This window comes from Schistocerca gregaria, chromosome 8 (genome assembly GCF_023897955.1).
Source record: "Schistocerca gregaria isolate iqSchGreg1 chromosome 8, iqSchGreg1.2, whole genome shotgun sequence".
NCBI classification, from domain to species: domain Eukaryota; kingdom Metazoa; phylum Arthropoda; class Insecta; order Orthoptera; family Acrididae; genus Schistocerca; species Schistocerca gregaria.
The window spans coordinates 453710365-453734502 of NC_064927.1; the positions used below are offsets into that span (position 1 = coordinate 453710365).

The 24138-nt window shown below is 41.7% G+C and overlaps 1 protein-coding gene across 3 annotated transcripts in view; it reads right to left on the bottom strand.

Moving 5' to 3' along the window:
* Positions 1–13524, bottom strand: part of LOC126284213 (X-linked retinitis pigmentosa GTPase regulator-like) — a 277559-nt gene extending 264035 nt beyond the window's left edge. For 2 of the 3 annotated variants that reach the window (XM_049982984.1, XM_049982983.1), the window contains exons 1-4: positions 13439–13467; positions 12960–13085; positions 7507–7599; positions 7364–7426 (exon numbers count right to left, since the gene is read on the bottom strand). In XM_049982984.1, the coding sequence (XP_049838941.1) occupies positions 7364–7426; positions 7507–7599; positions 12960–13085; positions 13439–13466 (310 nt within the window). In that variant the 5' untranslated portion in view covers position 13467. Of the gene's footprint in view, positions 1–7363; positions 7427–7506; positions 7600–12959; positions 13086–13438 lie in introns of all 3 variants that reach the window. The other variant, XM_049982982.1, reaches the window with a different exon arrangement.
* Between the last annotated feature and the right edge of the window lie 10614 nt (positions 13525–24138).

Here is a 24138-nt window from a genome sequence, read left to right on the forward strand (position 1 = left end):
AAACATTGTTATTCACGACTCCATGAGCCCTGTTACTGCAGTCAAAAATATTCTTATTATCAGGACTAGCCCCTCTCATTCTTTTGGATGAATGGGTGTGAATACTACCACGTGGTACACACTTCCTGCTGGGAGAAGATGATGATTTTGAGTGTTGCATCTCAGCCCCACAAGCAGCTTGGGAAATAAGGGTCCACTCAGACAGAGCCCTGCATGCCTGAGTAAGACTTATACAACTAAGGTGCGGCAGGTGGCCCAGAGGTTGCCCGCGACGACTGTTCCCCCTCAACAGTCATGCATCCCATCAGCGCGCAAGCACACCTTGAGATTGAGGGTTTTTTTTTTTTATTATAGAGGTTCATCCTGTCCTCGCAATCCGGGTAGTCAAGCCAAGAACCCTGTTCCCTGAGACACACATATACCACTGCTGTGCCACATGGTGGTCACTGAAGCATACCCAGAGCTTATGGTGATGGGGGATTGGCGGCACTTACCAGTCCCCAACTCAGAAACCCCAGGGTTGCCAAGCCCGTACCCAGCAAATCGATGCTGAGCCCCTGAGGGCTTCACTTCTGTGCAACCACTACTTTCTTTCTAAGTAATGAGTTATCCCAGGAAATTATTCCATATCACATTATTGAATGGAAATATGTAAAATGTGTCAGGAGGTCGACATGTTTGTTTCCATGATTAGCAAAGGGCCGACCCGGTTCTGACAAAGCACAGAACCCACGAACGGTAAGTTAGTGAGCAACAGGAAAAAGGTTCCTGGAGAATGCCACAATCTGTGGAGTAAAAGGAAATAGGGGACTGCAACTTCAGAAGGTGAAAGTAGTACCCATTCCAATTCCAATGAATAAGCATGGAACAGGGATCCAAACAGGAGACAAATGGGCTGAAGCCAGTCATGCCACCGAGTCACTGTCCATCACCAAGAAGGATACCATGTCATCTATAAATGAGAGATCAGACTCAAGTTGCAAGCAGTGAGTTGGCACCTCAGAGCACCAGACAGGCCTTTTCCTAGGACTATCTTCCTTCTCCTTCTCTTTCATAGGTCGAGATGGGCAGGGCAGGTGAGAGAGAGAGAGAGAGAGAGAGAGAGAGAGAGAGAGAGAGAGAGAGAGAGAGAGAGAGAAAGCTGAGGCTACATCAAGATCTGGAACTGACATAGAGCGGACAAAGTTGGGGTGTATGAGCTGTGGGTCCCACGGCCGATTTGTGGCAGTATGCCTCTCATCTGGGAGATACCAGGAGGAGGGGTAGTGGGAGAGAACCCATCACCAACAGGTGCCGGAGAAGGAGCCACATAGGGGGCGTGACACCCAGAGAAGTGCATGGGAACTGCAGTGGACGGGGGAGAAGAGGGGGTGGGCTGGGATAAGGAAGGGGCGGGGAGGGGGGAAAATATAACAGAGGCAAGTTTTGATGTCATAGACCCAGGGTGGATACTGTCATTTGTTTTAATCTTCTGAAAACTTTACTAAACAATATAAAGGCACATTATCCGAAAGCTAACAAGTTCTTTCTTTCTTTTTTGTGTGTGCCTACTGATAACTCAATGTTTCTGCTTTTCAGTGAGTGGTCTCCATAAATCCTCAAACAGGCACACCCATGTATAGAGTGCATCGATCACAAAACTGTTTTGCACCATTCCACTGTTGTTTCACAATTGTGATCCCATGCCTACTGCTTCGTTATTGCTCCAACTAAAGTTATAAATTGTGTTGTCACATGTCCAAATGAGCAGCAGTAGTATAAAATAAATGCTGAGCTAGGTAAGAAAAAATTAAGATCTGTGCGAGAAAATGACTCGAGTTACAAACTAGCAACACAATCCCACTATGAGGCCACTGTATAATATGAGAGTGAGTTGGAAAATAAGTTTCCCCTGTCGACAGTGGGCAGAGTTGTGCGATATGGGCAAAAGACAACACGGCAACATGGAGTTCAGCCTGGAACAGCTCGTGCGTTACCATGAATCTGGCAATGACTTTGATTCGGATTGTGACGGGTGATGAAACGTGGGTCCACCATTACACACCCGAATCGAAGGCCGCATCCATGGAGTGGAAACATCCGTCATCACCTGTCCAAAAGAAGTTCAAAAGCACTCCGTCTGCAGGTAAAGTGCTACTCACAGTTTTCTGGGACGCCAAAGGAGTTTTGCTGCTGGACTTTCTGGAGGGTACAACCATCAATGCTGCAGGGTACTGTGAGCCTCTCTGTCAAAATTTAAAGGGGTGATTCGGAAAAAGCAGCTCGGCCATCTCAGATCTGGCGTTCTGCTGTTGGATGGCAATGCGAGACCACACACAGTGACGGCAATGCAAAACCATATTGCAACTCTTGGTTGGGAGCACATACGCCGTCCGCCTTACAGTCCGGATCTCACGCCAAGTGACTTCTACTTGTTTCTCGCTTTGAAGAAGACTCTCGGTGGAAGGCACTTTGGCGTCAATGCTGACGTCAAACAAGCCGTTCAACACTTCTTCTGTATGCAATGCCCTGATTTTTCCTGGAAGGCTTTTCGAAGCTTATAAAGCGGTATGACAAATGTCTCAACGTACTTGGAAATTATGTAGAAAAATAAAGATATGTCTTATCTTTAATGTATCATTCTCCTTTTTTTCCCCTTTCACACACAACTCTGACCACAGTCGACAGGGGAAACTTATTTTCCAACTCCCCCATGTAGATAATTAGTAACTGAATAAGCAGTTGGTTGTGCTGTATAATGCTTTGAGAGGATCATTACTGTGAGTAACACCTGTCCATAGCAAGAGTGTGATATAATAAAATTGAACTAATATTAAACAGTGACTCTGCTCATAAATATGGCACGCCTGCTCAAGGGCTAATCCTGAAGTATTTAGAAAAAGGAAATGGATAGGTTGAAGTTAGATATAGTGGAATTAGTGAAGTTCAGTGGTAAGATGAATAGGACTTCTGGTCAGGTGAATACACAATTATAAACACAAAATCAAATAAGTGTAATTGAGGAGTATGTCTAATAATGAATAAGAAAATGGGAATGCACATAAGCTACTATGAACAGCTGCTGTGTGGATGCATTACTGCAACCGAGATAGACACACTTCCAACATCCACCACAGTAGTAGAAGGTGCTATGCCAACTAGCTGTGCCAATGATGATGAGACTGAAAGCGTGTTTGATGAAATGAAAGAAATTTTTCTAATAAGTACATGAAAGGAAAATTTAACCATGATGTGGGACTGGAATCTGATAGCAGAAAAAGGAAGAGAAAGAAAAATAGGAGAATATGGACTGGAATAAGGAATGAAAGAGAAAGTTGCCTAATAGAATTTTGTACAGAGCATAATTTAATCATTGCTAACACTTGGTATAAGAATCACACAATATGACTGTACATAGAGACATGGAGACACTGGAAATCTTCTGATTGATTATAAAATCTTAAGTCTGAGATTTCAGAACCAGATTTCAAATTGTAAGGCATTTACAGGAGCAGATGTTGACTCTATTGTAAGGGGGCAATCAAAAAGTTTCTGTTTGAGGGCATTGCTGCAGCATATATGCAGCGTAGCACGACTCTGATGCACATATATAAACACCTATAGATAGACAAAGGATTAGAGTGGCTTTCGTGTCTTTCCCTTATGCATGCAACAAATGCATAAACATGAACTAAGCCAACGATGTTAAAAAATATATCCTAACAAGACCAATGTGCCATTATCCTCTTCTTGGCTGCCAAAGGACAAACATCTGTTGGATGATGATGAATGTGTATGGGACAGCATGTCTGTCGAAAACCACCAGTGTAGAGGTGCACTGTTGCTTCACAATAATGCATGTCCTGATATTGCAAATGCCTTAACATACGGAAATGCCTACAATCCAGGTCTCTTCCCGTGCGATTATCATGCTTTCAGTCCCTTAAAAAAGGCCTTCAAGGATCAATGATCCATGTCAGATAATGATTTACACCTTCTTCACAGCTACAAAATTTTATTATGCAATTTTGACTAGTGCCATCATCAGATATCAAAAGAAACTTTGAATCCATGAAACAAGGATCAGTGTCAGTGTTAAAACCTCTGCCTGACCGGAGTGTCAGCTAACAACCTGTTAATTGATGTCCTGATTAGGCACAGGTTTTAATACTCGATACTGAACACTATTTCACCACATATACAGTGCCAGTGTTAGATGTTTAATTAAAGATTCCAATTAAAGTACACTACCCACAAGGCACATGATACGGCATAAGCTTATGTTGTTAATTGTGCCAACAAAGATTACAATATGGTGTGTGTGTGTGTGTGTGTGTGTGTGTGTGTGTGTGTGTGTGTGTCAGAGAGAGAGAAGTTCAAAGATCCTTTTGGCATGTAATGAAAGCAGTAGCCAAAGCAGTGTAATAAAAATTTATATCTCAAAATGGTTTTATTCACATTAGATGTGGACTCTGACTATAATTTATTGGTTCCGAACTGTAGATTAAAACTGAAGACATTGAAAAAGGTATAAATTAAGGAGATGGGATGTGGATAAGTTGAGAAACCAGAAATTGTTGCGAGTTTCAGACGTAGCTTTAAAGAATGTTTGACTGAAATGAGGAAAAGAACACGACAGAATACAAATGAATAGCTTTAAGAGGTGAAATAGTGAAGGTAGCAGAGGATGAAATAGGTAAAAAGATAAGGGCTATGAGAAGTCCTTGAACAACACAGCTTATGTGGAATGTAACTGACAAAAGAAGAAAATATAAAATTGCTGCAAAAGAAGCCAATGAAAGGGAATACAGACATCTAAAGAATGAGATTAACAAAGTGCAAAATGTCTAAGCAGGAATGGCTAGAGGAGAAATGCAAGGCTATAGAAGCACATATAAGAAGTGGAAAGGTAGGTCCCTGTCTGTAGGAAAACTGAAGAAGCTTTTGCAGAAAAGAGAAGTGAAAGCTGAAAGGAATATATAGACCTGGCTATACAAGGAAAATGAACTTGAAGGTAATATTATAGAAACAGAAGAGGAAGTAGATGAAGATGAATCATCAGTTTCAAAATGACATGTACAAATATATTGCTGGTTGAAATTAATACCATCACAAGTTACTGCAGTGTAACGTCAAGAGCTCTTACAGTAACACCAGCTGGAAAGCTCTCGCCCTTGTGGAGAATCTTCTGATTAAAAACCACAACAATTGCAATTTTCATCCATCAGCCAAAATGTTCATCATCACTGTGCACTGCTGGTTTTCAGCACCACATGTATATATTTGCACATTACGTTCCTGTAAACTATCTACTGTAATGCTGATTGGCATATCAAATTAGAATGGCATTTGCTTTGCCTTACTTGTTTGGAAATGTAAATACTAATTTCCATGTAATGCTGAAAAGATATCAAACTGTTTTTGTAAACTTGACGCAGTTTTTGCACAATTGTAGTTCTAAACGGAAAGACAGATTATTTCAGTGTATAAATTGCTGAACCCATACATAAGAAACTTTAAATTCCATCAGCGAAATGTTTCTTTTACATGCTATTCTTTTCCATACGGGCCAACGCAAAGCTGTTCTGCACTGCTCTATTGTCATGTATGGTTGCCAAGATAATTTAGCACTGTATCAAGTACACCATAGTAGTACATCATAATTGGAGTTGCGTTGGCTTATTTTATCTTAACATCAAGCCACATAATGCTCATGAAACTTATGATAATGAGGACCACGAAACATTGGAATAGATGGTAATTGCGTGTGTGTGAAGCATTGGAATAGATGGTAATTTGTGTGTGTGTGTGTGTGTGTGTGTGTGTGTGTGTGTGTGTGTGTGTGTGAGAGAGAGAGAGAGAGAGAGAGAGAGAGAGAGAGGAGAGAGAGAGAGGAGAGAGAGAGAGGAGAGAGAGAGAGGAGAGAGAGAGAGGAGAGAGAGAGAGAGACAGTACCCTCAGTTATTTGGGAGAGAAGAGAGGGGGAGAGACGCAATTCAAAGTACTGCCTAACTGAACTTAATAGTGTGGTCTATATTTTATTACTTTTACTATAATCTCTTGTCCAAAGTTTAGATGCAGCCTATATTCGTACAAATATGGTAAATAAAAATTGTGGCTCATAATATGCAATTACTAGATACAACAATCAGTCTCTAGCACAAATAATAATACTGGAGAGAACCAGAAGATCCAGTTGTCAAATCACACACTGTGTATTACAATCTCTGAAATGTGTAGCTGCCACATAAGTTGAGTATCTCCATTGCTATTTTTTTGCTAACTGGAGCCAAATGTATTATTCTGCACACTGCACATTAAGCTTGCCAATTGCCTTGCCGCAGTGGCAACACCGGTTCCTGTCAGATCACCGAAGTTAAGTGCTGTCAGGTTGGGCTAGCACTTGGATGGGCGACCATCCGGTCTGCTGAGCACTGTTGGCAAACGGATTGCACTTAGCCCTTGTGAGGCAAACTGAGGTGCAACTCGATTGAGAAGTAGTGGCTCGGGTCTCGGAAATTGACATACAGCCAGGAGAGCAGTGTGCTGACCACATGCCCCTCCATATCCACATCCAGTAACGCCTACGAACTGAGGATGACACAGCGCCCGATCAGTACCGTTGGGCCTTTGTGGCCTGTTCGGGAGGAGTTTTTTAGTTTTAGCTCATAAAGCTTACAGGAAGAAGATACTGATACACTTACAGCAGCTCTGCTTCTTGAAATTCACTTTCTGGTAATATTAACTTCAAATTTTTGTAATTTGCATGCATGACACACCTGCAGTCTTAAGGTTAGCTACTCATTATTATAGAGATACTGTTCACAGATTTTCTTTCCTCAGCTTCACTGTCAGTATATGCGACAAATATGTTAGTAATACTCCAGATGTGTATTTAATCTAAAGTTATATTTTTAACACTGTTCCAGAAGTACATACAGCTGTCCATGAAATCTCTTTAGATGCCACTTGAGAAGTAGTTTTCTAACAAAACAAAAAGCTCCTCATTTAAAGAGCACATCCAGTAACAATTTGCCAGTGCCTTAAAAACCTAATCAAGGATGCTTCCATAAAATTTAAGAGTAATTTATAATGTAAAAAGTATTATCAAAGACATCAAAAAATGAATTTAAGTTGGGAAAGCTTGAGAAACTACATATTAGCTATATTTGGCGGTGTATTACATGTTACTAGCAGAATTTTTGAAAAGAGAATTATTGCTTTTCCAAGTCCTTTGAGGGTTTGATTTAAGCACATCCGCAGAATAAATAATTTTAAACACCGGTATATTGGACAAAAAAATGAGTTGCTTATCTAAGGCTTAAATGACCGCAAAATTATTTTATTCAAAGTACTTTATAAATAGGCTAGAACAAATGTTTACCTGTACTTACTACTGTATGTGCTCTACCACAAGCAACATGAGTTATGCGGTACTGCTTAATGGCTGAAAATTAAAAAATTCGGGTTATTAGCTAATGATTTAAACCATGCTAATTTGATTAGTGATGGACTAAAAATTCTTACTTTTGACACATTTTGGCTTTGTAACAGTGTTACTATGTCCCATCCCTAACTGTCCGTAGTCATTGCTTCCAAACAAGTAAAGTCTTCCCGTCTCTGAAAATCAAATGAAAACAAATGTTTTAATGATTATTATTATTATTATTATTATTATTATTATTACTACTACCACCAACCCTATTGAATATGTCTGCCATAGTCAGCATGCACTGATATAGTATTAAGTTATATGATATAAAACATAAAAACTATTTGAAAATTCAACATAAGACACGCAGTAAAAATATACAATTTATGGTCATGTATAGTACTCTTTCTCAAAAGTAGGATATCACTGTCAAAAATTACAACAAATACTATTCATTTATCATTATTCTACAGACAGCTTTCAGATTGCTGAAGATATTATCCATACTTATATAGCTACATATGTTTGAAAAACTAAAAACTAACTAAGCAAAAAATTAGAATAGTCTACAAATTTATTACACTCTACCCACTAGGTAGTGCACTTACGGATTCATGGCTGTAGGTAACTAGGTATTATGAATACTGGGACCTGAAGATATTAAATCAAGAGTTGATTGTCAGTAGCCAATCAGAATGCTCTTCGTAAATAAAGTTAGCTGGCATTCTGTCTAGTCAGACCTAAACATAATCAGAATCCGTGGCAAATTGGAAATAAGACATACAAGTGGGTTAGTGCAATAACAACAATATATCTTGAGCTATGTTAAACATCAATCTATTACAGGAAACGATTTTCGTGGTGAGAGTCCCTGACTTCATTAACTCTAACAAACTGTCATTGGCCAAGCTAACTCAGGCCTTGGGCTACACTACAGCTCTGTGCGGCAGCACTTCCAGTTTTCTTCCATTCACATTTATTGAGCTCACCAATATGGAGAAACGTTCAATATGAGTTGTCAGCTTTGACTATAGTTTGTTCCATGAACAATGGCAGTTCGTGCATGTTGAGGCACTGATGGGGACTGCACTGTTGGCAACATTCAGCAACAATTGTGGTACGTACATGCGTGGGAAATCGCTTCAAGAAAGTGTATATCCTGTAAGTTATGTCTCTCGCTTGCTTATGCAGGATTTAGCACTTACCACTACCATTAGTGGTGACAATTTGCAACAAATGGAATACAAATTCACTAAATAATGCAGTACAATCATGTTCAATGCTCGCATTAGCTACAGCATTCACAGCATAGTGCTCAGAACACTTCTGAACGCTCAATGGCTGTGGAAGAATGGGTGATGTAGATGCAAAGAACAAACCTAAACTCGACCGCCATCGTTCGTGACTTCAACTATAGTGACATAAAATGGAAATGTCCATTTGGTGTCATTGGTTGGGAGGCCTCTTGCAGGGCAGGTCTTATTACATTCGAAGCCACACTAGGCAACCTGCGCGCCGAATGGGGATGAAATGATGATGAAGACAGCACGACATCCAGTCCCTGAGCAGAGAACATCCCCGACCCAGCCGGGAATCGAACCCAGGCCCGTAGGACGGCAATCCGTCACACTGGCCATTCAGGTATAGGCGCGGACTATAGTGACTTAGGAAATATGTGATAAACATTATAAACAACATAGGGACTATGACATGTTGTTTTAGGCATTTTTTTTTTTTTCAAATGGACTGAGCTACAGGCCAGTCTGCCACCACAGTCAGTTTTTTAATATCACACATTCGTTGGCTTCACCAACTAATAACCAAACTGTCACATTGCAACCTAACTTGACCTCAGCAAAGCTACAGATCAGTCTGTCATCACAACTAGGTTTGTTTTTACAACCACATTTGTTGGTTTTGCCAACTCAAACCTAACTGTTGCCTTCCAACCTAACCTATGCCTCCAGTTAAGCTACAGACTAATTTGTCATCACAACAATGTTTACTTTTTGCTTTCATACTCATTGGTTTCACCATGTAACAAAAAAACTGAACATATGCACAAATAGGTAAGGTGACAGCAGCCATTAACATTACATCCCTGGCCAAAGCCGATGACTCATATCTAACATTCCTCCTGTCCCAGGTTCACCAACTCACAACCAAACTGTCACACTCCAACCTACAAGTCAATCTGTTAATCTAGTATTTTCCACTCACCAAATAAATATGAAAATCTGCAGCCTACCTTCAAATTCATAATGACCAGTCAATAAAAGTTTTTCTGGCACTCCCTGTATTAAAAACAAATGGAATGAATTCATATCTTCCACAAAGAAATCATTAGATACAGTGAATCTCATTAGCTATCATGTACTATCACCATGGCTACAACCAAAGTCAACAAACTGAAAACATCAGCATGCAATGCAAGAGCCACTCTCACCATAAGTGCAATTTAGGTCTTTGATCACATATTAATTCGTTTGCTGAAGCCCAGAAATCACAGGTCACTTGCAACAACAGTGAACTACTATTTACGTTGAACACTTAATAAATTAAAATAAGAAAAAGATTCTGCAGACATAGTCTACATCTGCAACTATGTCTATAATCTAAAAATCACCATGAAGTGCATGGCAGAGGATGCATCCCACTGTACAATTTATTAGGATTTGTTTCGAATCCATTCATGTATGGAGCGCATGAAGAGTGAGTGTTTGAATGTCTCTGTGTGTGCATTAATTTTTCTAACCTTACTTTCACAGTCCCTATCTGAGTAATACATGGGGGTTGTAGTATATTCCTAGAGCCATCATTTAAAGCTGATTCTTTAGTTTATGTCTATCTTCAAGAGTCTTCCAGTCCAGTTCCTTCAGTGTCTCCATGACACACCCCCACAGATCAAACAAATCTTGACCATTCACGCTGGCTTTCTCTTTTATATATGTTATGTTCAATAACCCCCATTAGTCCTAATTGATACGGATCCCACACACTTGAGCAATATACTGGAACCAGTTACACAAAATATTTGTAAGCAATCTCCTTTGCGAACTGACTGTACCTCCCCAGCATTCTATGAATAAACCAAAATCTACCACCTGCTTTACCCACGACTGGGCCTATGTGATCATTCCATTTCATACCCCTAAAAAGTGTTATACCAAGATATCTGCAGGAGAGGGCCAATTCCAACAGTGACTCACTGATAATATAGCCATATGATATTATGTTTTTACATTTTGTGAAGTGCACAATTTAACATTTTTCAACATTTAAAGGACGCTGCCGATCTTGGCATCATCTTGAAATCTTATAAAGATCTAACTAAATATTTATGCATTAAAAACAAAGATTCCAAGACTTACCAAGCGGGAAAGCGCCGGCAGACAGGCACAATGAACAAAAGACACAAACACACACACAGAATTACTAGCTTTCGCAACCGATGGTTGCTTCTTCAGGAAAGAGGGAAGGAGAGGGAAAGACAAAAGGATGTGGGTTTTAAGGGAGAGGGTAAGGAGTCATTCCAATCCCGGGAGCGGAAAGACTTCCCTTAGGGGGAAAAAAGGACAGGTGTACACTAGCACACACACACATATCCATCCGCACACACACAGATCTTTCACACAGTACTTCCTTATAGATAACTGCATCATCAGCAAGAAGTCTGATGTTACTATTAAGGGGGAGGAGGAGATTAGCAATTAACATCCCCTTGACAATGAGGTCATTAGAGATGGAACGCAAGCTCGGATTAGGGAAGGAAAGCAGCTGTGCCCTTTTGAAGAAACCATCCCAGCATTTGCCATAAGCGATGTAGGGAAATCAAGGAAAGCTTAAATCAGAAGGGCTAGACACAGTTAAACTGTTGTCCTCCCAAATGCTAGTCCAGTGTGCCAACCATTGCGCTGCCCTGCTCAGAGTTAGTATTAATATTGTCTGCTACGTCATTAATATCCAACATGAACAGCAAGTGTCCCAACACACTTCCTGAGGCACATCTAAGGTTAGTTCCACACCTGATGACTCTCCATCCAAGATAGTGTCAAAACTGACGCAGTTATGAAATACAAAAATACCAAAACACACAGTGGCTATGCCAGTATGCAGAATAATAGACACGCACACACACATACACACTATTATCTGATACACAAGAATAAACATATGATATAAACTTAACTAGCACATATATAACACACATACAGCAAATAAATCTGTGTTATTGTAAGCTCCACTTTCTTAACTTGCTTACTTTAAACAGTGATGCTCTAAATAAGACTGTCATGATTGAACGACTTCACATCATAAATAGCTTTTATTTTCACAGGGAGTTTATTAAACAGTTTCAAACCAATGTGGAATGGACCCTTCTGATAAGCCTGAGTCTGGTGTCATGGTCTTGGACATGACAGTTCCTCTGCAGACTCTTGTGACTATCAGTTACATTTCTTTCCCCTTATACAAATGCATGGAAGTAAAAGTATGTTAAGTACTGTGAACATAGGAATGCACGATTCCCTAATTTACTTCTGTTTATTACTCTAGTAGCCTCCACTTGAATTTTAAATTTAGTGAGAGCTGCCAGAAAGTTTCACAAGAATGTTACTCCCATGACTGGATATAAGCACAGTAAGCACCCCTAGCCGTTTCCATACTGGTGTATGGCTTTAAGACTCTTAGGGAATAATACTCTCAACTTAGTGTACCATAAACACACTCAAATAATGGAAAGCGCAGGAGGGAATTACAGTAATATGAATATATTGTCATTGACATATTCAGCATCTTTAATCAATTTCAAATTGTCTTGCAACCAAATACCATGGAATTTTGTTCTAGCACACTTGACCATATTTCAGAAAAGGCTAGAGTTATTTGGATCCTTATTTTGCTGGGTATGAAATTCATTTTGGCAGTCTACCTATTATCCAATTTTGGTCTGACCAATGATGATTTACAGACTTTGCAGTTCCTTACTGTTCTCACTTGTAAGTGTTGTATGCATTAACACATTTATATCTAGATCATTAACACAGAGTAGGATAACAGGGGATGCACAATCTGGTTTCTGACACTATGTACTTTATTGTACACAGTAGACAGTACTTACTGTAGTCCATAAACGATTTGATCACCATTTTTGAAAGCTATGGAGTTCACTCTTTGTAAGTAGGCTCTCAAGATTAACCAGATCAAATGCATTTGACAGTTCTAAAAACAGTTATTTGTTATCTATCCGATTTAATGTACTATTAAGGACGTTCATAGTTTACTATATGTATAACATTTTACCTCCTAAATATAGATTATTCTCTAAAAAAGAAATCAGTTTTTCACACATAATTTTCTCAAAAACTTTTGATATGTCAGATAAATACATATATTGTGATTAAATAACATTTAGTTTCATATAACAAAATAATTATTACACTTAATTCCTAGACAGGTAGTGCTTAAACTCAAAGTGATTCAGAATATACGGATCGAGTAGAAGGTAAGTTTACTGTACATTAATTAATGAGTATCCTAAAATATTTACCGCACACGAGCGCAGTGTGTTCATCACCGCAGTCAAAGTCCACAATTCTGTCATTCCTGATGTAAAAACGACTTGGCAAGTTGTCTGCAAATCTCGAACGCCCAAACGTAAAAATCGCTCCCGTTTCTAATGACAAAAGTAACAGCATTCCATTAATTCAAAACATGAGTTATTGTACAACAACAGGGAAAAACTCTACATCTTTCTACACTGTCAAAAACTAATGTAATTAATGTAATCGTCAGCGTCTCCGCAACGTATTCCTCTTCTGACAGTCAACAGAATGTGTTTATAAGTTAAAGAAATCCTACGCTCCGGCAACTTTTTCGCTGAACGTTTGCTAAGGGAGTAAATATAGCAAAAAAATCGAGAGAGAGATTAGGGAAGTATAGGTGAAGTGGACCCCTGTAACATACTATTCTAATGGAAATGCTAACGGCAATTAAAACGAAATTAATTCAGGACACCATTTAACATGCCTGGAATGTCAATTTCATCGCCCGCCATATTGCACAGATATTACAACACTATGTACAATAATGCAACAGCGTCTATGCCACTGTTCATCACACTCCTGTCACTACGTGCATATATTTAACGAGTGGCTCCACCCCCTTCAAAGACATACAAGGCAGCTCGGCTTTCTCGTTCCATAATGCTTTGTTAGAAGATTGGGTTTGCCTGGCTCCGGACAATAGTATTCAGTAAGGGCTCATGTCTACGGCGACAGAGGAAAGAAATCAGCGTTTTTCGATGACGGAAGGAAGTGTGCAACTCAAGGGTGTAGAGGATGGAGGAATTTTCTTCCAGTATGAAGCTGAACTTAAGTCAGAAACGGCAGATATGGTGTCGAGACTGTAACGGAGCAGAATAGGTCTACTCCGGAGGAGCGCCTGGAAAAATCATCAGTTCTCCTTCAGAATGGTAGGAGCAGTCTTGCATGTGTTGACACTCGGCGCAGTCCCGTAAATGGGAAATGCTCAATACCTCTGTTGTAACCCACCACAGCTACTGTTGTAACTCAGCTAACACTTATACTTGGGAAGTAACCAAACAGCACGTGATTAATAGTCATTTACCGCAGTGGGTACTTAATTCACCATCGACCTTAGTTGGCGCAAGAAGGCTTTCGTTCAAGTTGGGCGTCATTAACCTAAATACCATGAGGGAGGTTGGTTAATCTTTCTTCCCCAAGAACCCTGGGTGAGGCAACCAGCTGATGAACATGGCAGACAGCCAGAGCAGGTATATGCTTAGGCAGAGGAAGTGAGCGAATCATAATGAGCACATGTATATGAGTAAGTACATGGGCAATAAGTGTAGTTTGAGTATCAGTCAGCTGGTCGAATCTGTTCTTCCGCTTTCAGTCCGCGTGATAGCCTGGAGCATGGGGGACATCTGGGAACTTGCATTTGATGTGTCTGCCCATTCGTGTCATTGTAGGTGTAGCATGGTGTGGGTCAAAAGTGGTTGTGTCTTCTGGCGTAGGTGTTGCTGGCTGCAGATCAGAGGGTATGTGCCTGCTGGTAATTGTTATATAGATGCCAGAGCCAGTGTGAATTGTCGATGAGAGCAGTTTTAAGTCACTCAACTGAAGACTTCTCGTTCATGCCGCTTTTTCAGATGACGAAGGTATTTGGTAATCTTGACATCATTTTATATAGATCAGAACATGGAGAAGTGAAAGGTTGCTGTACAGCGTCAGCACACAGCCGGACATATGTTGGTGCGTTCAACTCTTCGAAAATGAACTGAGATTGCTGTCTGTGGCATTGCAGGTTTCATGGGCGTATTTCTCGGATGTTCAGCTCTAGTTTTCGGAGAAAATCAGTGTGGTCATTCGACAGCTGGATTGTTGTAGAGACAGTGTGATAAAATCGCCATATACTCGCAGCTCTTCGCTGAACACTATTTGTGCTGGAAAACAGGGCAAATCTTCTTTTACACCCATCTGGAGACCAAGCAGAGCACACAGCAATGTATCAATCCAAGTTTCTTTCTGGCACTTAAGAAAGAATTTAAGTGAGTAATACATGCAGTGCCGACCGCGGTGGTCTCGCGGTTCTAGGCGCGCAGTCCGGAGCCGTGCGACTGCTACGGTCGCAGGTTCGAATCCTGCCTCGGGCATGGATGTGTGTGATATCCTTAGGTTAGTTAGGTTTAAGTAGTTCTAAGTTCTAGGGGACTAATGACCACAGCAGTTCAGTCCCATAGTGCTCAGAGCCATTTGAACCATTTGAACCAATACATGCAGTGGACCACATGGGATGGTTAGCTCGTGATAGAATGTGGTGTCTGCCACCAAAGTTTAAGTAGTTCGTTAAACAGTAATCCATTAAAATGATGGCCTCAGCCCATGACAAAGGTGAGAGGAACCTCATGGCAAGACAATTAAACATTCACAAGTGCCCTGGCGACAGATTCATCTATGATGTCTACTAGTGGTACAGCTTCTGGCAACCTAGTATAACTGTCAACTATTGTTAGTAGGTGATGATGACCCTGGGCCGACAACGTCAAGGTAGATATGAACAAAATGTGTGGTCTGTAGAGGAAAATCCTGAATGGTTGTACGCACATGCTGTGAAACTGTTTTTCTGGCACATAACACAGGAGCAAGTCCACATGCAGCTGTTTTTCTTGACACATAGTCAGACCATTTTGCTTGCCACAGCTCTGACCATTGCATTGCTGCCAGGGTGTAATAAGCTGTGAATGGCATTGAAGACCTCTTGGCGGTAGTTTAGTGGGATTAGGGGCTGTAAACGAACGCCGCTGTAGTTATGCCACATTTCATTTGCATATACATCAACAAGTAAATGCGTCAGGTAAAGCAAGGAAAGTGCTCAATCGAGAATCTACTGCCATATGAAAGCGTCTGTCAGATGGTTATCTGCAATCTGCATGCAGTCTACCATTGTTACACTACATTTCTCAAAAGGCAATCGGCCATGCTATTGTCTTTGCTTTTGATATGTCGAATTTCTGTTGTAAGTTGTGCCACAAATTCCACATGTCGGCACTGACGTGTCGGAATAAGTTCTGTGGGCCACTGTAGAACAGAAGTGGTCAATGGTTCAAAAATATTGCAAAGTGTTGACCGTCTAAAGTGGATTGGAAGTGTTTAATGACCAGCTACATGCCGAGAAGTTCCCAGTCTACATCGCTTCCCCATCTACATCGCTCCATTTAGTTTGAGCCTCTGTAAGATGCATGGAGAAACATGCAATGGTTTGCCAGAATTCACGAAACTGTTGTTGTGGGGAAGTGCCCACAGCTACATATTTGGCATGTACAAAATATCCCATCTGTTAGCAGTGTTGCATTAGGCAGTGCTGTCTTCAAATGCTTCAATCACTTCTGGAGACCACTCAATTTTTCTGTTGCCAGAAGTGTTCTTTCCGGTGAGAAGGAGATTGAGAGGCTTCTGAACGACGGCAAAGTGCGGTAAACGACAGCGATAAACCGACGAAGGCTCTTGTATGCAGCAGAACATGGCATATTTTGAATAGCTGACACGTTTTCTTGAAGTGGTGCCAGTCAATGAAAGAGATCTTGTAGCCTATAAAAGAAATGTCTGCTTCTTCAGATATACATGTCCCTTCATTAATGAGAATGCCAAAGTCTTACCACATTGAAAGAGCTGGTATAAACAATGGAAATGTTCTTGCAAGGACTTAGAAAAATCAAAATATCGTCAAGATAGAATACAACATACGGGAGAACACGTAAAACACTGCACTTGAATCTCTGCCATGTGTGTGCGGTATTTTTTTAATATATGGCATGAAATTATAATGATATAGCCTATAGGCTGCAGATTAGTCAACTTGCGCCACAGTTTGGTTGGATCAGGAGTCCACTACACACACGAGCCGGCTACACTGGTAGAAGGCGCTGTGTGGCGTGGACAGGGTGGTTTTTTAGGTGAGAGGGTCTCGGGGAAACGCAAAAAGGGCTTCAGTCTCAAAGGGTGCAGGTCGAACACAGGAAGAACGTGGATCCAGGAATCATCGGTATATTGTTGTAGATTTGTTGGGGTACTACCAGAGCTCCAAGTGCTAAGACAAAACACTGATGCTCAAATCGTTATAGGCACTGAAAGCTGGCTAAAGATGGAGATAAGTTCAACCGAAATTCTTGTGAAGAATGTAACAGTGTTCAGAAGGGATAGGCTAAACACAGTTGGCGGTGATGTGTTTGTTGCTGTTATAAGTAGTTTATCTTGTAGCGAAATTGAAGTAGATATTTTCTGTTAGTATGGGAAGAGGTCATTCTTGGCAACCAGGATAAAATAATAATTGGATCCTTTTACCGAACTCCCAAATGATATGATACACAGTAGCTGAAACGTTCAAACAAAACTCGAGTTTAATTTCAAATACATACCCGACTCATACAGTTATTTACCTTCAATATGTTGGCGAAAATACGTTTTTAAATCTGGAGGTATGCATAAAACATCATCCAGAATTGAGCAAAACCCACTCTCTGAAACTTATTTAAAAGAATCAGTTCATGAGCCAACACGAATAGTAAATGGTTGTGAACACACTACACCCCTTAGTAACAAATAACCATGAGCTAACAATGAGCATCAAAACGGATATAGGGATTAGTGACCATAGGGTTGTTGTAGAGGGACTGAATCCTCCCCAAATCCTCCAAAAATAAATGAAAAGTATACCTATTCAAAAAAAGCAAATAATAATTCACTTGACGCCTTCCTGAGAGGCAAGCTCACTCCTAAATTAGCAATGTACAAGTAGACTAGGTGTGGCTTGAATTCAATGAAATAGTATCGACAGAAATTGAGAGATACCAAATAAATTAATAAACTATGGAGCTATGGAGCTGATCCCCCTTGGCATACAAAACAGGTCAGAACACTGTCACAGAAACAACGCAAAATCTCCAAGATTGGTGATCTTTTACAGAAGCTCGAAATTTAGGCCAGATTCAATGCGAGATGCTTACAATAGTTTCACAACGAAACTTTGTCTCGAAACCTGGCAGAGAACCCAAAGAGATTCTGGTTGAATGTAAAGTATGCTAGAGGCAAGACACAGTCAATGCCTTCTCTGCACGACAGCAATGGAAATACTATCGGCGACAGTGCTGCCAAAACAGAGTTACCAAACACAGTCATCCGAAATTACTTCACCAGTGAAGACAAGGTAAATATTCCAGAATTCGAATCAAGAACAGCTGCCAACACGAGTAACTTAGAAGTAGATATCCTTAGAATAGCGAAGCAACTTCAGTAACCTAAGCCGAGTGAGATGGTGCAACAGTTGGCACACTGGACCCCCATTCAGGAGGACGACAGTTCAAACCCGTGTCTGTCATCTTGATTTAGGTTTTCCATGATTTCCCTAAATCGCTTCTGGCAAATGGTAGGATGGTTCCTTTGAAAGGGCATGGCCAATTTCCTTCTCCATCCTTCCCTAAACTGATGGCACCGATGACATCGCTGTTCGGTCCCCTCCTCCAAATCAACCAGCCAACCAACCATCACTTAATAAAAACAAGTCTTCCAGTCCAGTTTGTAAACCAATTATGATTCTTTCATAGTGTACTTTTGCAAATAGCTCCATACTTAACAGTCATATACACTATGTGATCAAAAGTACCCTGTTACCTGGCTGAAAATGACTTACAAGTTCGTGGCGCCCTCCATCGATAATGCTGGAATTCAATATGGTTTGGGCCCACCCTTAGCCTTGATGACGGCTTCCACTCTCACAGGCATACGTTCAATCAAGTGATGGAAGGTTTGTTGGGAATGGCAACCCATTCTTTACAGAGTGCTGCACTGAGGAGAGATATTGATGTTGGTCGGTGAGGCCTGGCACGAAGTCCAATTCCAAAACATCCTAAATGTGTTCTATAGAATTCAGGTCAGGACTCTGTGCAGGCTAGTCCGTTACAGGGATGTTATTGTCGTGTAACGACTCCGCCACAGACCATGCATTATGAACAGGTGCTCGATCATGTTGAAAGATGAAATCGCCATCCCCGAATTGCTCTTCAACAGTTGGAAGCAAGAAGGTGCTCACAAAATCAATTTAGGCCTGTGCTGTGATAGTGCCACGAAAAACAACAAGTCCCTTCCATCAAAAACACGACCACACCATAATACCACCACATCCGAATTTTACTGTTGGCACTACATACGCTGGCAGATGACGTTCGCCAAGCATTCGCCATACCCACACCCTGCCATCGGATCGCTGTGTATCGTGATACGTCACTCCACACAACGTTTTTCCACTGTTCAGTCGTCCAATGTTTACACTCCTCACACCAAGCGAGGCGTCATATGGCATTTACCGGCGTGATACGCGGGTAATGAGCAACTGCTCGACCATGAAATCTGACTTTTCTTATCTGTCATAGTACTTGCAGTAGATCCTGATACAGTTTGGAATTCCTTTATGATGGTCTGGATAGATGTCTGCCTATTACACATTACGACCCTCTTCAACTGTCGGCTGTCTCTGTCAGTCAACGGATCAGACCGGCCTGTACGTGTCCCTTCACGTTTCCAATCATTATCACATCGGAAACAGTGGACCTAGTGGTGTGCAGGAGTGTGGAAATCTCGCATACAGACGTATGACACAAGTGACACCCAATCACCTGACCACCTTCAAAGTCCATGAGTTCCACGGAACACCCCATTCTGCCCTCTCACCATGTCTAATGACTACTGAGGTCGCTGATATGGAGTACCTGGCAGCAGGTGGCAGCACAATGCACCTTATATGAAAAACGTATGGTTTTGGAGGTGTCGGGATACCTTAGGTCACACACTGTACAACTGCAAGCTCAACAAAATATCCATACCCAAAGATCGAAAAGTTGCACATGTCACAGCAATACTCAAGAAGGGTAGTAGGAACAATCCACTAAATCACAGGCCCATATCATTAACATCGATATGCAGCGAGATTTTGGAACATACATTGTGTTCAAATATTATGAATTACATTGAAGAGAACACTGTATTGACACACAGTCAACATGGATTTAGAAAGTCATTCTTGTGAAACACAACTATCTCTTTACTCACACATAGTGTTGAGTGCTATTGACCAGGGATTTCAAATTGATTCCATATTTATATAATTCCAGAACGTTTTTGACACAGTACACACAAGTGGCTTGTAGTGAATTGTATCCTTATGGAATATCGTCTCAGTTATGCGAGTGGGTTCACGATTTCCTGCCAGAGAGGTCACAGTTCTTAGTAATTGATGGAAAGTCATCGAGTAAAACAGAAGTGATTTCTGACTTTGCCCAAGGTAGTATCGACACAAGCTGGGCAAACTGTCGTTCAGCTGTTAGAACTTTCATGCACTTCATTGATGGAACCACAATACATAAAAACTCCTTCGAACAATATTACAATTAGCTTTATTGTTCACAGGTACAGGAGAGGGCAAAGAATGCTCTTTGCGAGCTGACAGTTGAAAATAATGTAACATGCAGGGAACAAAAACATCAGAGTTATCATGTAACTATGCAAGAACTAAAAAAAACAAAACGCACAAACACAAAACACGGCGTCTCTGGTGGCGAGCGTGGTGGTCGCCAGTCCATCAACTGAAATGTCGCTGCAGTATTATGGCTGCAACGATAGTTTGACACCTTCCAAGCCTAATATGGCGTGTGAACAGGCTTTCAAGTGTTGATGCATGAAGGTGGTAGCTGTACTGCATCTGTGAGGCTGGTGTGGGCTGATTCAGACAAAGTGCTCACACAGTTGGAGTATGAATTCTGGCCGATCATCTTTTGATTGTGACAGAGCATTTGTTTCCACGAATTCTCCTGGAAGCCTCAACACCTAACCGTACACCAGTTTCTTCGAAGAAACGTCTAGATCTGCTCTGAATGTTTTTCTAAGGTCGAATAGTACCATGGGAAGGGCCTTGGTCTGCTCAGTGTCATGACACATTAGTGCTGCCTCTAAGTGAGCGATGCCATCTCTCGAGCATCCTGTGGCTGGTTGTGTCATTTTGTCGTGAGTTGTGCCACAGAACTTCGCGAGTTGTTTGAACAGGTCAGATTCAAATTGTCGTCCTCTGTCCATCGTGATGTGAAATGGACAGCCAAAGTGTGGCACCCAATGCAAAACGAAAGCGAAAGCCAGAGTTTCTGCTGTAATGTTTGTAATAACACAACCCCTTGGGACCTGTATCCTATTCCAATCTCATTTCCACTTTCCCGAAGAGGGCAAATATATTAGTAATTTACACTAATTTAAATTGTTGTTTTCACATTGTTTGCCAGACGTTGTGGCCGAGCGGTTCTAGGTGCTTCAGTCTGGAACCGCGCGACCGCTACGGTCGCAGGTTCCAATCCTGCCTCGGGCGTGGATGTGTGTGATGTCCTTAGGTTAGTTAGGTTTAAGTAGTTCTAAGTTCTACGGGATTGATGACCTCAGCTGTTAAGTCCCATAGTGCTTAGAGCTATTTGAACCATTTTTGGACATTGTTTACATTTGGTCTCACCAGTATATAGAATGAAGGAAACATGTTGGATTAAAAAGTAACGTGCCATCATTATTTACACAGAATAGTAATTTCAGGACATGATAAGAATGTCAGAGTTTCAAACATGGCTGCATAGTTCAGTGACCGTATATAAATTAAACTAAATAAGCCCTCGGTCACAAATTTTTAGTCTTTGACCACAAGACTCAGAATTTGTGACGAGATCTTATTTAGTTTAACTTTAAATTATAAGCAGTCGCTAAACTACACAGCCATGTTTAAAACTCTGAGATTTTTTTTCCTGCCCAAGCATCCAAGGCTGCCTCTAAATATAAAGATCTAAAGAAGAAACCACTAAGTACAGGTATGGCTATTCAGCTTAATAAGCAATGTGAAAAAAGGGGACTGGTCCCTAATTATGCAAAAGCCTATATTAATTTTGCTAATTGTAAGAAAGATCCCAAGTTCTTCAAACCTATTATTTAAAATCTCATTTCTGATAATGTTAAAACGTTATATGCTAAAGAAGATATTCTTAATGAAGAGGCAGAGTTTCTGCTGTAACATTTGTAATACCACAACCCCTTGGGACCCTGTATCCTATTCCAGTCTCATTTCCACTCTCCCAAAGAGGGCATATTAGTAAAATATTATATCTTTTGTATTAATTACAGTTTTAACGTTGACGATTTCTGGATAAAGATTAATGAACATTTAGAAATCTGTAAACAAGGCATATTGCGTAAGCACGAAAAGAAACCTGTGGGTATTACATGGTGCAGAACCATACTAACATATTTTTGCAGTCAAATGAACATTTATTTTATCACTGAACAAAGCGAATACAACAGAAGATGTCGAACATGCCGCGCAGTGAGACATAGACAAAGTGAACTAAAGTGTAGTCAAAGAACATCGGTGCAAAGACATGGCGCTTCACGCCAGTGGCGCCACATAGCCCCCCCCTCCCCCTTCCCCAGCAGTGTGCAGCATGGAGTTGAAGCTAGCTCACGTCAACACAAAATCCTCATGCCAGGGCAGCGCATGAAGGCAGCGTCCGGTGCATGAAATGGGCGCATCAGAAGCCATGTCAGACAGCTGCGCAGTTGGTGGGGAGTCACAGGAGGCCGCGTCAGTGGGTGAGACGCCGGCGATGGCAGGCAGGCCACCCAGGGGGTCGGAACGTGGCTCAGAGATGGACCACGCAGGCTATTCTGTCGTCCTTTGAGTAGTATCACAAAAGTATTAACTCCACGGTGTAAGACGCAGTGCGGACGGAGTATGGTGGTATCAGGGCCACCCATACAGAGTTGTCTTGTAGCATGACCAATTTGCACAATGCCAGATCTTTGTGTGCAAACACCGGCGACATGGAATGAGCGCAAGGCAGGGGTGGGCGAAGGCAGGCGACCTGCACACGCACTCCTTCTACAAGTGCTGGAAGGTCGATTGTGTCATTCAGGGGTGTGTCCTCGACGAATTCGGCTGGCAGAAAGAGAGGTTCTCCATATAAAACCTTCGCCAGCATTCAGGTCTTCCTTGTGGGTGAAGTGGATGCCGAGTAAGAAGCAAGGAAGTGCCTCAGACCAAAGCCCACCATGGCACCTGAGTGCAGCTTAAAAGGTTCTGCACCATCGCTCAGCCAAGCCATTCACCTGAGGATGATAGGCCGTCATGTGGAATTTCGGTGCTACACACAGTCGAGCGGAAAGTGAGGACTTGAATTGTCATCCCTGGTTTGTAGTAAGTGAAAGAGGACACCCAAATCTCGCCACCCACGCCGATAAGAAAGCGCGAGCTATAGTCTCTGCTGTTATGTCGACCAGAAGAATCACTTCAACCCAATACGTTACCTGGTTGATCAGAGACAAAATGTTTTTGTATCTCTCAGAAGGGGGAAGAGGACCGACCACATCAATGTGCACGTGCCACAGGTGGCCCTTGGGGACATCGGACTGTCCTAAAGGAGGCTGGGCATGTATGCCCACTTTATTACATTGACAAGGAACACACGCGCATGTCCAGGAGCGCTAATCATGCCACACACCTGGCTAGACGAAACATTCAGTCACTAGTCTTGTTGTTGCCCACGTCCCAGGGTGGGCCAGGTTGTGTAAAGCCCCGAAGATCAGGCGCCAAGTGGCGGAAGGCACCACCAGGGGAGGGGGGTGGGGAGTCAGTAGAAACGTCGCTGAGGACAGGAGTCGACGACCCATGCAGGGTAAGAGGTTTGATGGCGAGCGAAGACTCATTATCTGAAACCAGTTGTTGAGTGTCTGCATCTTTAGTCTGAAGTTACGACCGTTCATTTAAGTTCAAGGGTGCAGAGATCACCGAGATACGAGATAGATAGTCAGATACAGAATTCTCTGCACTGCAAATGTAACAAGCATCCGAAAAATGTTGGCAAATGAAGTTCATGTGTCGGACGTGGTGCGGCGGTAGATCCTTCACTTTGTTGCATATTGTGTCAACGAGGGGTTTATGGTCTGAGTAGACAGTTAAAGAACGCCCCTCCACGTCACTCCTGAAGTGTTTGATAAACCACGAGAGGCTCGCGGTCGAGGACCGACCATTTACACTGACTCCTGGTTAGTTTTTTCGAAAAGAAACGGAGCGGCTGCGTGGAGTCTGTGGTGTGCTGTTGTAAGGCAGCGGCCACAGCTGACTAGCTAGTGTCA